Genomic DNA, 18,217 nt, shown 5'->3' on the forward strand with positions numbered 1-18,217 from the left:
ATATGCAGATGACACCACCCTTATGGCAGAAAGTGAAGAAGAACTAAAGAGCCTCTTGATGAAAGTGAAAGAGGAGAGTGAAATAGTTGGCTTAAAACTCAACACTCAGAAAACTAAGATCATGGCATCTGGTCCCATCACTTCATGGCAAATAGATGGGGAAACAGTGGAAACAATGACAGACTTTATCTCTTGGGCTCCAAAATCAGTGCATATGGTGACTGCAGCCATGAAAGTAAAAGACGCTTCCTCCTTGTAAGGAAAGTTATGACCAACCTAGACAGCATATTAAAAAGCAGAGACATTACTTTGCCAACAATGTCCATCTAGTCAAAGCTTTGTTGTTTCCAGTAGTCATGTATGGATGTGAGAGTTGGACTATAAAGAACGCTGAGAGCCAAAGAATTGATGCTTTTGAACTCTGGTGTTGGAGAAGACTCTTTAGTGTCCCTTGGACTGCAAGGACATCCAACCAGTCCATCCTAAAGGAAATCAGTCCTGAATGTTCATTGGAAGGGCTTATGCTGAAGCTGAAACTCCAATACTTTGGCCACCTGATTGAAGAACTGACTCATTGGAAAAGACCCTGATGCTGGGATTGATTGAAGGTGGGAGTAGAAGGGGACAACAGAGAATGAGATGGCTGGATGACATCACCGACTTGATGGACATGAGTTTGAATAAGCTCCGGGAGTTGGTGATGGACAGGGAAGCCTGGTGTGCTGTAGTCCATGGGATTGCAAAGAGTCAGACAGGATTGAGTGACTGAACTGAAGTTGGTGGTTTGAGTACCATACAAGATGGAGTATATATATTTCACCTTATTCCTGCTGCTAAATATAACTAAAAACCATGGATGAGTTATACAAAGCTATCTAAAGCTTAGTCACCTGCGTAGTCACTTTGGAACTTGAGGAATGACCTGGAAGTTTCCTGGGTGTTTTCTTATGCCACTTTCCTTTGTTTTTACTTTCCTTTGACTTGGGTGCAAGGAACATCTAAAACCTGAAAACATAAGTGGGTGCAGATGAAGAATATTAAAAGCCTGCTCTCATAAACCAAAGGGTGGGAAAAGGGTGATATGTATGAAAATATTAATTTGATTATACTTGCCCCACTCCAAGTGAACACACATTCCCCAGTCACTGGATGTGGGTAAGACTATAGGAGGAGCCCTGTGGACCTTCCTTGCCCTGTATTGAGTGGCCAGCTGCAAAGAGGCAGCACCTCAGCCATCCTAACTATAGAGACTGAGGGAACATTACAGAGAGAAAGAAGCTAGAGAAAGGGTTCCTTTAAATGTGTTAATGAAGTCCTGGGCACACCCTCAGCCAGACCACACAAGAAAGTGACCACAATCAACATGGCAAAATGAACTATGAGTGGACTGCTGCCCAGGTTTCAACTGGCTTCAGGTAGCATACAAGTTGAGGCAGACCAGAATACCATTGCAAAGGCCTTGAAAATTGACACTGAGCCACAAAAGTGGGGCTGAACCCCACTGAACCTGAACAGTTGGCCTTATACAATAGAAGATTTAATTAGGAACAAGATTCACATAATACTCAAAATATGTAGGATCCAATGCAAAGTTACTCATAACATAAACTTGAGTAAGAGATATACGGAAGACCCAAGCAGGAAGTCTGGAATTAGAAAATACAAAAAACTTACCGAATGGGTTCAACTGCAGCATGCAGATGACAGAGGAAATCATCAGCGGACGTAGAGATCATTAAGAATTATCTAATTTGAACGATTCAGATCAGATCAGTTGCTCAGGCGTGTCCGACTCTTTGCGACCCCATGAATCGCAGCACGCCAGGCCTCCCTGTCCAGCACCAACTCCCGGAGTTCACTCAGACTCACGTCCATCGAGTCAGTGATGCCATCCAGCCATCTCATCCTCTGTCGTCCCCTTCTCCTCCTGCCCCCAATCCCTCCCAGCAGCAGTCTTTTCCAATGAGTCAACTCTTTGCATGAGGTGGCCAAAGTACTGGAGTTTCAGCTTTAGCATCATTCCTTCCAAAGAAATCCCAGGGCTGATCTCCTTTGAATGGACTGGTTGGATCTCTTTGCAGTCCAAGGGACTCTCAAGAGTCTTCTCCAACACCACAGTTCAAAAGCATCAATTCTTCGGCACTCAGCCTTTTTCACAGTCCAACTCTCACATCCATACATGACTACTGGAAAAACTATAGCCTTGACTAGATAGACCTTTGTTGGCAAAGTAATATCTCTGCTTTTGAATATGCTATCTAGGTTGGTCATAACTTTCCTTCCAAGGAGTAAGTGTCTTTTAATTTCATGGCTGCAATCACCATCTGCAGTGATTTTGGAGCCCCCAAAAATAAAGTCTGACACTGTTTCCACTGTTTCCCATCTATTTCCCATGAAGTGATGGGACCGGATGCCATGATCTTCATTTTCTGAATGTTGAGCTTTTAGCCAACTTTTTCATTCTCCACTTTCACTTTCATCAAGAGGCTCTTGAGTTCCTCTTCACTTTCTGCCATAAGGGTGGTGTCATCTGCATATCTGAGGTTATTGATATTTCTCCCGGCATTCTTTACGTTTGTCTTGTTTGAGGTTCATTCACCTTCTTGAATTTAGATTTTATCTTCTGTCAGATCTGGAAACTTTCCAGCCGTTATTTCTTCAAGTGTGATTTCAGTCCTGAACTTTTTTTCTCTCCTTCGGAACTTTAATGACATGAATGTTGGTTTTGTTACTGTCCCACAAGTCTCTGCGATTCTGTTTGTTTTTATTCAGTTTATAGTTTCTAATCGTTCAAACTACAGAACATGTAAAACATGCCCAGAATGAGCAAGAGAGGGTGCCCAAGAGGAAGCCACGGTACCTAACTTTGGAAGTAACATCCCTTCTGTTCATTACCTTACATGAACAAGAAGAAAGCATTCCAGCCCACACTCACAGAGGGGAGATTACAAAGGGCATGAAGCCTAGGAGGTAGAGATCACTGGGGACCATCCTAGAGGCTGCCCACCACACTACCAACCAATTTATCAATAGCTTTATCAATTAATTTGGATATTTAGGAATTTAGTTTAAAAACAGTAGAAGTTGTAGTTCAAAAATATTAAAAACTCAAAAACCTTAGGCTCTTAAACTGTACTTCACACTCATGTTGCACGTATATCACAAGTTGGCTGGGGACCCCACTTTGATACAAAACGTTTATCTGGATGCTACTTGTCTCCATGGAAGGGGGAAAAAGCTCTGAAGGGCAATGAAATGATCTGCCTAGAAGTGACACATAGCACTTATGTCACAACTAAATGGTCACATAGTCCTAGCCAACCACAAGGAGGCTGGGATATACAATCCTAACATATGCAGTTGAGCCAGAAACAGCTGGTGGAAAGTATAGCTGGTAGTCACCACAGTCATTCTGGTCACTGAATTTTCAACCCTCTCTTGCCTCCAAAAGATACAACATGCCCTCTATCCAGAATGGTTATAATGAAATGAAAGAACAAAATAAAGTGTTAGGATGTGGAGCAATCTGAACTCTCAATAATACAAAATGATACAAACTGCTTTAGAAACAGGTCTTCATTTTCCCTAATAATTATTAATGAAATTGATGGGTTATATGTTAAACACATATTTAATTTTGTACGAGATGTCAAACTTTTTGAAAGATTCACAAAGTTTCACAGCAGCATGCCTTATAAAAGCAAAATCCTGAAACAACCCAAACGTTCATCAGTAGATTAATACAGATTGCAGGATACTCATATAATGGATTACTTAGCAGTATCTTCAAATTCTGGCCGTGTCCATTCTGTTTTGTCTGTTGCATTTTCCTTTCACAGTCTGGTTTATTTCCAAGAATTCAAATTTCAAATTATTTTTGTACAGCAGCTTGTTCCCATTCTACCAAAACAATGTGATTTTATACTCGAGGATATACTTGTAAAACCCTTATTCTTTCATTTTTTTCAATACATCATTTGGTCAGCCTACTTAGTCCCTCGAGCTATCTCTTGATTTCTTATGTCCAGTGACTGGTGTTTAATCTTCTTCTGTGTAGTGTCTGATTAATCCCAGTTACTAAATATCAGTTCTTTCAGAGATTTAAAACTCTTCTCACTGTGAACTGGTAGGCCATCAAGTTCAATTTCCTCAAATCAAACAGGTAGACATTCATGAGCTCTATCTTCAGAGTGTCCTAAAGAAGAATAGGGAAAGGTTTTGTCCCTGGTACATAAAGAGAAATACACAGTGGGCAAGTCAGAGCAGATCCCCAGCCGGCTCTTGTAAGCAGAATCTATACTGAATCCAAAGCTTTAAGCTTTACATAGGCAGGGCCCCCTTGTGTTAGCTAAACGCTCACAACAGGGTTAGAGAGAGCTAATGGTATTTTCGATTGCCAGCTCCCAAAAGACCACCTAGAACACTGAAACATACTAACATGCACATATTTGATGACTGAACACTATTTAGAAGTTCTAAAACTAGGGGCTCTGCCTACTCTAATTAGAAAAAAGAAAATTCCGAAACTCTTGCCCTTATGAAAGTGGCTGAGTGCTTAGCAGTCACTAGATAGCATACTCAAAAGCAGAGACATTACCTTGCCAACAAAGGTTCGTCTAGTCAAGGCTATGGTTTCTCCTGTGGTCATGTATGGATGTGAGAGTTGGACTGTGAAGAAGGCTGAGTGCCGAAGAGTTGATGCTTTTGAACTGTGGTGTTGGAGAAGACTCTTGAGAGTCCCTTGGACTGCAAGGAGATCCAACCAGTCCATTCTGAAGGAGATCAGCCCTGGGATTTCTTTGGAAGGAATGATGCTGAAGCTGAAACTCCAGTACTTTGGCCACCTCATGCGAAGAGTTGACTCATTGGAAAAGACTCTGATGCTGGGAGGGATTGGGGGCAAGAGGAGAAGGGGACGACAGAGGATGAGATGGCTGGATGGCATCGCTGACTCGATGGACATGAGTCTCAGTGAACCCCGGGAGTTGGTGATGGACAGCGAGGCCTGGCGTGCTTTGCGATTTGCAAAGAGTCAGACACAACTGAGTGACTGATCTGATCTGATAACTTACTAAATGTAACAGAATCCAGTAAAAAATCTCATCTTTCAAACTTATGCCTAAGAGACAATAAAATATTATGTTCCACCTTCCTGATGGACAACTACAACACTTATGAAGAAGTCTTGCTGCCTACCCAGCCACACTTTTAAGTCTAAATCTGGTCACTCTTGAATTCTAACTACCAATTTAGGAGAAAATAGGTTAAACTGTACCACATGGTTACAACTGGCAAAATCTATTCTGTTTGAAAGGCTTTTGACATTTCAAAATGCAAATTATAAAAGGCAAAGAAAAAAAAAAGATTCAGTAGATATACACAAATTAAAGATACTAAGATAGCAAGTAGTAACAATTTAAAGTCTATTTGGGTCCTGAGTCAAACAAACTTAAATATCCATTTATGATATTTGAGACAAGAGAAATTTGAACAAATATTTACTAGATTTGAGGATATAATTACCATTAAATTTTTTAAACTTCTTATGCTTTATGTTAAAAAAACTTGAAGTCTTCAAAAAAAGCTTGAGCAACATAAAATTGTTTAGCTTTGAGACATTCTTGACACTTCTGAACACGTTAAACTGTAATCAGCTTTTTTTATTCACAGTCTATCATTTTATAGCAAAGTTAAATAAACAGATACCATAAATGTGGGAATCTTTTGTTTTCCTAATAAAAGTAGTAGAACCAGTTCAAGTAGTTGAAACTGGAAGGTATTCCCCACTCTTCATGCATCAATATGGCCAACACCAGATGATGCAATTTAATGATTCATTCTCAACCTAATTTATTCAAAATAAAAACGACTCCAATGTTTAAAACTAGCCCTCGCTGACAGTAGCTCCAATCACTATGTTTGAGCTTAACTGAATGCAGGAAAAGTTCTGAAACCAGTCTGGCTTATATTCAAGCGTAAGCCTATGTAGCCCAAAGTAGATTGCCAGGTTGAGACTCAGATGGCCTGTGCATAGCACAGCTCTGTCACTCCCCTGTCCAGTGAACTTTGGCCAGTTTCTTAACCTTTCTGTGCCTTTGATATTCATCCATAAGAAGGGCTTAAGAAGTTCTGCCTATTAGGACTGTCAGTAGGGTTAAGTGAGTACACATGAAAATGAACAAATGCAAAGCAAATATTCAATAAATACTGGCTGTATTTCTGACTCTGTATTCAAGGGCAGGAAAACTGACTCAATAATATTAAAACTTTTGTGAAAATTTAGTTTCAGAAACTAGAACTGTTTTAGAATATTCTCATGTCTGTGAAACAAGTATCACTGATTATGCTAAAATTGAACATAAGACTGACTGAGTTGTTATAGATAAAATAGTCACTAGGTTCTTAATTTGAAAATTTCCCCCCATTTAGTTAAAAAAAAAAAAAATCAAATTCAGGGTGAAATCTGTCCTTTAGTACTTAAGATTTCATACTAGTTCTCAATACCAAAAATCAAGAGTAAAAAATTGTGCATAATGTCTGTTTCAGTAAAAACACACACTGAAATACTCTGGAAGTGACTGATTCTTAAAGATACCTACAAATATAAGACATACAAATGTAAAAAAGTGAAGCAAGATGAGCTATTTTTTTTCTGATCATAAAATATTTATTAAGGTATACTTTAGGGAATATAGTGAATATAAAATTTAGGATCACAATATGAAGCAATTTCAATCCTCTCAAAAAGTCAGCCCAGTCCTCAATGCTCTGCAGATGTAAAACCACTGGTGAGACTCACTAAAAGCAGTTTGACTAGTACAGAAGAGGCTTTTCATGAAATTTACAACTAGATCATCTGAATACCTCTTTTAAGTGCAAAACCACACCACATTACACTAATGCAGCAACGATGCATTCATATTGTTCTCATTAGTAGTCAACTTGCATAAAACACCAGAAAAAAGCACAATGGAGCTCACAAAATGGGCTAAAAAATGAACCTGTTCTTGCAAAACACACACTGAAATGGAAGAAGACACTAAAAATGTATTATGCACACTACAGAAGCTGCGTTCATTCCAACAATCTCAAGTGTCACTTCCTTTTCTAAAATCAAATTACATGAACCAGGCACAACTAATATTTGGGAGGCAGTGTGTAGCTAAAATTTCATTTAACTAATTTCTCAATGATTTAAAAAATCCCCATAAATCTGTCCTGAGGTAGTTGCAAAATAAATCATAACTTGGATATCAACTAGAGCTGAGGCTTTGACTTCTTACTCATTAAAACTAGTTGTTAACTGACAAGAACTACCTTTTGATATTTAAAAGACAGTTGAGAAATGGGCCTCTTACTACACACACAAGATGATGGCTATGTAGGAAAGAGGATTAGCTGCTTCAGAACGTGAGATATGGTCCACCATTGCTTCCACCCCTCCCAACCACCCCCAACCATTTTAGATTCCTTATTGTCCAAAAAGCCATGGGGAGCAACACAGTAGTAGACAAATCATCGTCCTTTGCTGTAGCCAGGGAAGAAAAGGTCAAGTAGAGTCTGCAGAACCGCATTGGGAATCATGATGTAATTCTGGCCAAGATCATGCCGGCAAGCAGGACAGGAGAACACTTGAGCCTTAAAGGAGCGCTGCAAACAATCCTAAGGCAAAACCAAAAGCAAAATGAAAAGTAAACACACCTGATTTCATCTGAGGGTATAAAGCACATAGAAAATACTCAACAATTTAGGCTTTTGAATAGAACTAGAAACTTACTGTTTGGCAACAAGAGAAACATAAAAGATGAACAACTGTCAAGGCCTGAACCTGCAGTATGAAAATGAACTTACAGACAAGGCTTCAGTTTCACCTCTAACACACACTGTGAGACTTCAGGCAAATGACAATTTTTATATAAATTTCCTCATTCAGTGAATTGAGTGTTAGAATTCTGCATGGTTCCCACTAGCCTCACCCAGGTTGGATTTTAATCCTTATCTTTCCTGATGGGGCACTAAAGAAAAAAAAAAACACAACTCAGGAATTCCCTCCTTAAAACTAAATTATCTATTTTATATAATGTGTTTTCCAAAAAGATACTATTTAACTGACTCAAGGTCAGATAAAAACACTTATGTGGAAAGTCTGTTTCCATTTTACAAAAGAAACTAAACCTCAGAAGTTAGGTCAGGACATATAACCACCAAGCAGTAGAACAAGATTCCAACCTTGGTTTGACTGAAATTCAAATTCCTTTTATACCACACTGATAAGGCAATACACAACTCCTCTGTGTATGCTGCCAGACAGAATTTGTTCTAGATTCTGTTAAGTACACAGAATTATTTCAGTTTGCACTATAATATGAGACATACATAAGTTGTAATAGAAAACACCAGCAACACCTAACTTTCTTTTCCATTTCAATTCATCTTCAATAATTTCAAACGTGATAGAATGTGGCGACTATATAGATTTGAACTGCTGTAGAATTAAAATATGCATTCACCACCAAGATGAAATTAAATGCTTCCTATCCAGCAAGGTTCCTTATCTATTCTGCTTCATGAAAAAAAACTGCTTTTTCATGAGCTAAAAACAGGTTTGGAGGTTAGTGTGCCTCCTTGCCTAATAAGGGAAAATGAGAAAAGAATTCTACTTACTTTACAGACATTGTGGAGGCAATCTGTTGTCACAGGCTGGTAAACTAGCTCCTGGCAGCATACACACATAAAAGATTGTTCCAATTTTTTCAGAAAATTCTAAAATGGTACCCAAGCAAAAGAAAAAAAGGTTAGCATTTCATAATATATTAACAGAATTCTAAATAATTGGGGGGAAAAGTGTCAATCACGTTTAGTATATATGCTTTCTATCAAGAAAAAAAATCAAGTAGTGGTTGTAACTACAAGCAAATGTGTAATAGGAAACTGCAGAAATCTCATCCATAAGATAAACATATTAGTTTTTAAATCTTAGGATTCAGTCGCAAAGTTTGCAAAGTCAAGATATGACTTTAAAAAGAAAACATACTTCAGAGATTACTATTTTTCACTTGAAAAAAATCATGAACAACTTGTCTTAAGGTCATTACATACAGATTTTCAAAAAGCTCCATGTTATTCTAAATATATCTATATATATTCTAATATATCTATTCACCCTTTTCTCTTATAAAACTTCAATACTTATTTTTTATGCTGAAAAAGATGAAACCACTTGGCAATAATACTGTAGTATTAAAAAAAACCCCAAAGAATCAATGTATTTATATTCCTAGGATAATTTTCTGTGATATTTTGCCCCAATCCAAAAATCCCCTGTTTTCCTATTGCTAACATTTACTCAAACTGGGATTAAATTAGAAGGTCAAGCTTTCTAAAGCAAACATGATCAAATGAGTACTCTTTAATCTTCAAAAGCCATTATTGTGTTCTATTTTATCCAAGCTGTTTAACCTAGAAGGAAAAGTAGTTTTTTGAATAGTCACCAGGATAATCCTCCACTCAGTTATTTTTGGGTAGTGGGGGAGTGTATTTTATATTTGTTCTTTCTGTTAATAGAAAAAGTAGAATCTACAAGAATTTCAGGTAAAAAAACCCCAAACAAACAAGGATCACATTTCATATCTTGATACTAACTTATTTATAAACCTGGATTATAAAGGTCAAATGAATTATCAATAAAGTATTATCCAACACACTAGAAGAATATCGGAGAAGGCAATGGCACCCCACTCCAGTACCCTTGCCTGGAAAATCCCATGGATGGAGGAGCGTGGTAGGCTGCAGTCCATGGGGTCGCTAAGAGTCGGACACGACTGAGCGACTTCACTTTCCCTTTTCACTTTCACGCATTGGAGAAGGAAATGGCAACCCACTCCAGTGCTCTTGCCTGGAGAATCCCAGGGACGGGGGAGCCTGGTGGGCTGCCGTCTATGGGGTCGTACAGAGTCAGACACGACTGAAGTGACTTAGCAGTAGCAGAAGAATATACCGGTTCCGGGGAGATGTGGAGAAAACTTTAATACTAAGTCCGTCTCTCTGTCAAACAACTTTATTTCCCCAGTACCTTCGCAGTGCAATATAAGCATATGTAGCATCAACATTTTGAGTTTCTACAATGTGCTAGGTACTCATCTACAGAGAGGAACAAAAAGGCCAAGTCTCTGTTCTCAGAGAACTTTATATTCCTTTAGGAGAGCAAATTTTTAAAAATTCAATTTCAGATATTCATAACTAAGGAAACAAAGCAAATTAAAGCAACAGAGTAAGGAGGGTCTATTTTAGAAAATATAGCTAGAAGTGTAGTACTTCCCTAGTACTTTGGGGAGTGTAGTACTTTGTAGAGACTTACAGGATATGAAGGAATGAGCTACATGAAGATACAGAGAGGAGAATGCCAGTCAGAGAGACAGCATAAAGGTCCAGGAATAGGAACAGGTTCAGTGTGTTTAAATAGCACAAATGTCACTGTGGCAGAAGCAGTTTGAGGGGGAAGAGTGGCAAGAGGGGAATGCAGAGGTTGGTAGGGATGCCAGATCAGCTAAGGCCTTGGGAAGGTGTTTGGATATAAACATACATATGTAATATATGTACTTATTTAAAAGTCACAGCTGGCTAAAATCTGATTTGTTGTTCTTGGTTTATCTGAAGAAAATGGGCATGAAGCCTATGCAGGGGAACCACTAGCAGCAAGGTTCCAGTCACCTGACCTAGGTATGTAAGATCCTGCCACTAGAGGGCAGGGTTTTATTGTTTGTTTGAGAACTGTCAAGTGGTGACTTTCACATAAAAGTTACACTGAAAGAAGAGATTGAAAAGTATACTTGATTTGCACATATCTATCAAGTCTTGCAGGATTTGATGGCTTTGATTTTTTTAATTGATAAACAGGATATATTAAAAGCCTCATATTGAAGTCTAATACATATGTTCCACCCAGACAACAAATGTGCAAAAGAGAACTTTCATGTGCACCAGATGTCATTATCCTTCACCTGGATCTGCTACTCTGTCTTCTGCCCATTCACAGCTGGGACTCACCTGAGTTACCACTAACCCAGCTGTATCCTCTCCAACCAGAAAATTAGACCATAATCAACAACTGCTTGTTGTTTCTTGCTCTAAGTGAAAATGACTCTTACATACCAAAGTCAAGACACTCTATGCCTGAGACTCTAGGCTAAAAAGCAAGTTAACACTTTTCACAGAGTTAACTCACTTTTCTCTGTTCTCCAAACATGTAAGTCTCATTCTACCCAAGGACAACCCGAAATATTATATTTATAGACGAAACAAACAAAGAAAAAAACTCTCCAATATCAGTCCAAAGGGTATTTCATAAATCTCCTTCACTCCAAACCGTGAACTTCCAGATATTCAAGCTGGTTTTAGAAAAGGCAGAGGAACCAGAGATCAAATTGCCAACATCTGCTGGATCATCAAAAAAGCAAGAGAGTTCCGGAAAAACATCTATTTCTGCTTTATCGACTATGCCAAAGCCTTTGACTGTGTGGATCACAAAAAACTATGGAAAATTCTGAAAGAGATGGGAATACCAGACCACCTGACTTGCCTCTTGAGAAACCTATATGCAGGTCAGGAAGCAACAGTTAGAACTGGACATGGAACCGACTGGTTCCAAATAGGAAAAAGAGTACATCAAGGCTGTATATTGTCATCCTGCTTATTTAACTTATATGTAGAGTACATCATGAGAATCGCTGGGCTGGAAGAAGCACAAGCTGGAATTAAGACTGCCGAGAGAAATATCAATAACCTCAGATATGCAGATGACACCACCCTTATGGCAGAAAGTGAAGAAGAACTAAAGAGTCTCTTGATGAAAGTGAAAGAAGAGAGTGAAAAAGTTGGCTTAAAGCTCAACATTCAGAAAACGAAGATCATGGCATCCAGTCCCATCACTTCATGGCAAAAAGATGGGAAAACAGTGGAAACAGTGTCAGACTTTATTTTTTGGGGCTCCAAAATCACTGCAGATGGCGACTGCAGCCATGAAATTAAAAGACGCTTACTCCTTGGAAGGAAAGTTATGATCAACCTAGAAGCATATTCAAAAGCAGAGACATTACTTTATCAACAAAGTTACATCTAGTCAAGGCCATGGTTTTTCCTGTGGTCATGTATGGATGTGAGAGTTGGACTGTGAAGAAAGCTGAGCACTGAAGAATTGATGCTTTTGATCTGTGGTGTTGGAGAAGACTCTTGAGAGTCCCTTGGACTTCAAGGAGACCCAACCAGTCCATCCTAAAGGAGACCAGTCCTGGGTGTTCATTGGAAGGACTGATGTTGAAGCTGAAACTCCAATACTTTGGCCATCTGATGCAAAGAGCTGACTCATTTGAAAAGACCCTGATGCTGGGAAAGACTGAGGGCAGGAGGAGAAGGGGACAACAGAGGATGAGATGGTTGATGGCATCACCGACTCAATGGACATGAGTTTGGGTAGGCTCTGGGGGTTGGTGATGGACAAGGAGGCCTGGCATGCTGTTATTCATGGGGTCGCAAAAAGTCAGACATGACTGAGCGACTGAACTGAACTGATTCATTCCTTAGTCTAAAAAGCGTATCAGGGAGATTTTTCCATAATGATGACTAAAAGCAACACAAAAACTATGAGAGTTTCCTCTAAATCCACATAAAAGGTGCATATAAGATATGCATTAATCCCATTTCAAACACACAGAAGTTCTGGCCAATGCCCTCAGAAAATGAAGAAAACATGGGAAGGAAAAAACTACTAAAAGGTGATCAAATGGAATTTCAAGAGAGGTTACTAGAGGTTACTAGAGGTTACTACAGCTGCACATCACATACTTTGAAGGAAAGAAAACAGAAGAGTAATGCACTATACCTGACAAAGGTCTAATATCTAAGAAAACTGAAGAGTCAAATTTATAAGTAAACTGAGAGACAAAAACAGTGAGCCAAGAATGAATAGACAATTTACATTTGGAACCTTTACCTTTTTGGATTTGATAATAAAAATTCATTGCAAAGACAGCTTAACACAAAACCCAGACATCAGTTAAACTTGAAATTCCTTTTCACTTTAAAATGTTATGATTATCAAAGAAAACAAACAAACAAAAAAACACAGGAAATACTTAAATGCTGGTTTTTATTTTACTTCTAGGCTTAACATGAGCACTGAAAATTGTGCTGAACTGCTTAAGACTTATTCTATTAAGTAACTTGGAACAAAACTTTCCTGATGAGGTTTAGATTAAATTGAATGTGTTCCACAACTGAAAATGCTCCCTATGAACGGTACCTCATACAGTTTAAGCACAAAGTAGTCAAAAAACCAACATCTAAGAGGCCTAAAATCAACTTAAAAGCATTTGAGTGCTGCCTCATTTCTGAAAGGAGCAACTGAATGAGAAGCCTGGATAAAAGGATCAAGTTTTAACTGCCTTGTGAAAATGATAATTCATAGGGAAATAATTTTTCATCATTTATTAATATTACAAACTCTTTTAAAAAATCTTTACATACTGGTCCTTCCACAAGAGATGCAAGAACTTCATCCCATAGCTTCTGGTTTTGATGATCTTCTCTGATTAGATGTTGCTGCTGAGGGGTTAGTTGGAAAGCCTCAACTGCTTCTGCTGAATCTGATGGTTTGAGGACTTTGGAGGCACTTGGACAATCATCTAGATTTATTTAAAAATATATCAGCAGACTACAAGTGGTTCTAAGCAGATGAGTTAACCGACACCAGTTATGCTTAACATGAAGATAACAAGCATAAAGCAGCATCTAACTTTCCCATAGTTTAGGATACTTTGCTGTTTAGGCTCTGACATTTTTCAAATACACAAATATCCCACCCCACTCCACCCCCACCATACACACACACACACAAAACCCTTTTTCTTTTAATTTCTTATGAGTTTTCAGCTTACTCTTAGTATTTCCCTTTATTAAAAACTAAGTTATTTGTATTTACATCCTTAGATCATTACCTACCATCTGCAGATGGCCTTTTTGAGGTTCCTCTGGCCTTCTTTGACTGTCCTTTGGTCTTCTTCCCTTCCTTATCAGAAGGGTAACCTACTGGATACTGATGAGGGGAAAAAGTGCAATGTAGATTTAACCCTCATAGAGAAGAGAGGTTAAAGGGGAATGGGGAGGGATCTATACTTTCCCTAAATTAAAAGGATTTATATAAAGGACACAGACATTGAAAGAAACAGAATTCAAAGGACAAAAGATTATTAAAAATCCCCCAATTCAGTGTAAGAATATAGTTTTGACTGTAAAGATATTCTATTTTATAACATCATGATCTTAGTTTCAGACTGAAAAGAGAAAAGAACAGTCTACAAGTTGTGACTAGGTGGCTTAAAAAGTTTGAGGAAGAAAGTAGAATTAGATAGAAAGGTAAGTCTCTGCCTCCTAAAATTAACAGGCAGATAGGGTAAGGCAGGAGAACTTTTAGAAGACCTAAAGCCACTACACTACTGAATCCTTTATCAACTAAAAGTAGACTTTAAGGAGTAAATTCTACCCAATTACCCTTGTGTTTTATTGGCTATACATTTTTTTGGACATGCTTTGTGATAACACTCATATTTAAAGCTCAAAATATTACAAGTCTCAATGATATTAACTCATCATAGCTGATTGGCTTACATGCTTCTTTCTGTTCAACTGTTTCACATTTAACCTATCTAGAATACTGCTCTTCTGAACAGTAGACCTGAAAAAAAAATGTTTTGAAAATGGATTTAACAATAGGTTTTAAAAGTATTTATTTATAAAAGGAATGATTTTGGCAGTTATTTTAGCAGCTGACGGATCTCATTTAAACAATTCCATGAGTTTAAAAAGAAAAAAACAAAACAAAACAAAAAAACAGACTTGCACTAGAAGAGACACACTCACCTGCCTGTGTGGTCAGACACTTGCCCATAGTTCAGCCCCTACACATGCAGTGTGGGCAGAGCCAGGGGAAATGACAAAGCTGGTAGTCTTTACGAGAAGCACAGTGATGGGGAATGATGGAGGATAAACTCAAACCATGCTCTGAAGTCAGTGTCAGGGACAAAGTCTAGGGTGTATAGGCAGTGGAGGGGGAATGTAGCCATACCATCCATTATGCACACAAAACTAACAAAGTCTTACATGGGTTAACAGCTAAGCATGGGCAAAGAGAAAAAAAAAAGGCAAAGCACTAAAGGTGGTGACAGGACAAGGAAGCAGCTTGGAGGGGGAAGAGAGAAAAGGGGTGAGGAAAAGTGAGAAGGGTAGAAAGCAGACCACTCTTATAAGCCACCTCCCCCCTTCCCCTACCAGAGACACACCCCCTGTGCCCTCTAGGATAAAACTTCCCTTCTCAAGGCCTCCTATACCTCAATTTCAGGTATCCCTTTCCCTCATACTTAAAGTCCAGAGTGAATTGGAAATACAGTTGACCCTTGAACAATGCAGGAAGTTAGGGTGGGGCCAATTGTACAGAAGTCAAAAATGAGTAACTTATGAATGGCCTTTCTGCATCTGGGGATTTAACCAACTGCAGAAATATACTGCAATATTTGCTATTGAAAAAAAAAACCCGTGTGTAAGTGGACCCATTTAGCTCAAGCCTGTGGTGTTCAAGGGTCAAATGTATTTTACTTTTCATTGTCAAGCCCAGTTTTCCCCAAGCACAATTCTTGGTCTTAGGGCAGTTTGACACCTAGGAGGCTGCTTTTTTACTTCTTTTCCTTTCCTATACTTTTGTGATCTCATTCCTCACCCCTTACAGTCCACTGATCAACTGCTGTGGGTTATATCCAGTGTTAAGGCACACAGATAGTACACAGGCATACATTTTTATGAACATACATGTAGCCTAGACAAATGTAATCTAACCTGTAAACGAAGACATAGTCTCCTTGACCGTTCTATTCCTTCTGAGGTCCAAGGAGCAGGTTCAACATCATCTCTCCTTAAAAGATAGCGCCAAACCAAGAATCCATGGCTTGATGAAATCTCTGGCCAGTATTTCACCACCTAAATCATAATATTTCAGCTAGTTTGAGATGTACAGTTTAGACTTAATTATAATGTCATGTTAGTGTTTTAAGTAAACTTGGCAGAACTAAATGCAACTTTTAAAGATACTGGCTTTGCTGGAATAGTAAGTAAGAAGTATGCACTAAAATATTGTTTTGACTTTATTTCCTAATTATGGTAATTCCCGTAAGGACAGACTGCTATAAATTTCAAGTTGTAGCAAGATTATGTTCATTAATATAATTTTACATAGTAGATTAAAATGGTGGCAGTAGATGCCTTCGTTTTTAAAACAAAGAATGCATCCTATTTTAAAATTATAATGTGCTCTACTTTGAAAAATCTATTAGTTAGAATCATTCTGGAAGATATAAGAATCCAATATTTACAATGGCCAAGTTATTTGAACAGTTTTATCATAAAAGAATATCACTTATAAAAAACTTAACCCCAAATATAACTTTGCCTTTAGAGACTTCAGGTAAGTCTTAAAAGACAAGTATCAAAATTAAGAGCTCATTTTGTGCATGTTTTATTTCTAGAAAAAGTAGAAAGACCAACTAAGAAGGTCTATTGTTTCCTTTAGCCCACCCACAGTAGAGCAGTTCCCTGTGGCAACCCTGTCTTGAAAGCCCAGGAAGAATGACTAACAAGATGTCATGCCAGATAGAGCACCTTATAAATGCCATCATATCTGTTGCCTTCTTCAGGAGCATATTTGCTGATCTTCCTCCCTTTAAAACTGCGTATCACTCTGACTGGCTTACCAGCTCTCCAATTCCGAGACTCTGCTCCAATTTTATCATCCAATGGAGCATCACAGTTTAGGGCCAATGCCCTAAAAAATAAAACAAAGTCTTTATACCAAGTAATCTTTCTTCAAGTATATAATCACATCATTAGCTAACTTAAAAGGTGAATTATGCCTTACCTGATGGTTAAGATTCTATGATTCTTTCCATATTATTCCAGATAATAGGATTATGCTTTCCCCCACCAGCAGAGAAGACAAATCAGTTTTCTGATGTCACCCCCAAGCCAGGGGATTGGTTCTCAGATAGCCTGTAGGGTTCTTCTGAAAGTAATAACATCTGTGCCACGTATAATAGAAAACAACTAGAAATACATGGAATTTTCTTTAAATAACGTTGAGGGAAGGGAGAAAGTTGGAAAACTAAAGCAAGTTGACTGCTGTAATCATTATTTTTGATAAGGGAATAAGGTTAAATTGTTGGAATAATGTAGAAAGAAATCCAGAAAAATAAATTTGTCTGCAAGATACAAATGACCTTTCTTGGTCTACTTTCCATATTCCAGACAGAGATTCCTTAAAGTTTACAAGATAATAAAGAACAAGTTTAATATGAAGATATCCTTTAAAGATTTCCAGTAAAAAGATAAGTTTAAATAAAACTGAAGCATTCAAATACCTGTGCTAAATCATGACAATAAAGATTTTTGGCTGCTCAAGATCACTACATTTTACTGATGACACATGAACAAGGAGGAACCCTGAGCTGGAAGCAGCACTTGATTTAGCTGAACCTTCCTTAGTATGTGTACTCATCTCGTAGTAACTAATCAGTAAGGTTATTAGATGTTAGAAGACCTTTCTTGGGGAAACATAGTCCTGCCCTCCAAAAGACAAACTAGAACTATTTAAAGTTAGTATTTTTCCTCTAAGATAGTGGTAGCCAACCTATTTGGCACTAGAGACCCGTTTCATGGGACACAATTTTCCCATGGAATGGGGGTGGGGAGGATAGTTTCAGGATGATTCAAGCACATTCCATTTATTGCACATTTTATTTCTATTATTATCACATCAACTCCACCTTCAGATCATCAGGCATGAGATCCGTGAGGTTGAGGATTCCTCTGTAAGACACCTGTATCCTAACTTAAGTGGAAAGAATCCACTGAAAATATTTAAGGTTAAAAAATAAATATCGAGACACCCTCCCCTGATATCTGGTAAAATCAGATATGAACAAAATACTTTTTTCCAGGGTATAGTTCTTTTTATGCAGGCTCAAAAAAAAAATTAAGACTAAATGACTAATCTATTATAATCTCTATCATAGTTAAATGAACTTAAGTGTTTTGTTATAAAAAAATTTTTTAGGTGTCATTAAAACTCATCAAGTTATCATTTTTTGGTTAAAATCTCAAATGGGAAATGCATTAAAAC

General features: G+C 38.0%; 1 protein-coding gene across 1 annotated transcript in view; it reads right to left on the reverse strand.

Moving 5' to 3' along the window:
• Positions 1-6,644: 6,644 nt before the first annotated feature.
• The window catches only part of UHRF2 (ubiquitin like with PHD and ring finger domains 2), a 73,029-nt gene continuing 61,456 nt past the window's right edge, over positions 6,645-18,217 (reverse strand). The window contains exons 11-16 of the mRNA XM_055578125.1: positions 16,702-16,864; positions 15,883-16,023; positions 13,996-14,089; positions 13,522-13,679; positions 8,665-8,763; positions 6,645-7,662 (exon numbers count right to left, since the gene is read on the reverse strand). Coding sequence (XP_055434100.1) covers positions 7,516-7,662; positions 8,665-8,763; positions 13,522-13,679; positions 13,996-14,089; positions 15,883-16,023; positions 16,702-16,864 — 802 coding nt within the window. The 3' untranslated portion in view covers positions 6,645-7,515. The remainder of the gene's footprint in view (positions 7,663-8,664; positions 8,764-13,521; positions 13,680-13,995; positions 14,090-15,882; positions 16,024-16,701; positions 16,865-18,217) is intronic.

The sequence above is a fragment of the Bubalus kerabau genome, chromosome 4 (genome assembly GCF_029407905.1).
Source record: "Bubalus kerabau isolate K-KA32 ecotype Philippines breed swamp buffalo chromosome 4, PCC_UOA_SB_1v2, whole genome shotgun sequence".
Taxonomy (NCBI): Eukaryota; Metazoa; Chordata; class Mammalia; order Artiodactyla; family Bovidae; genus Bubalus; species Bubalus kerabau.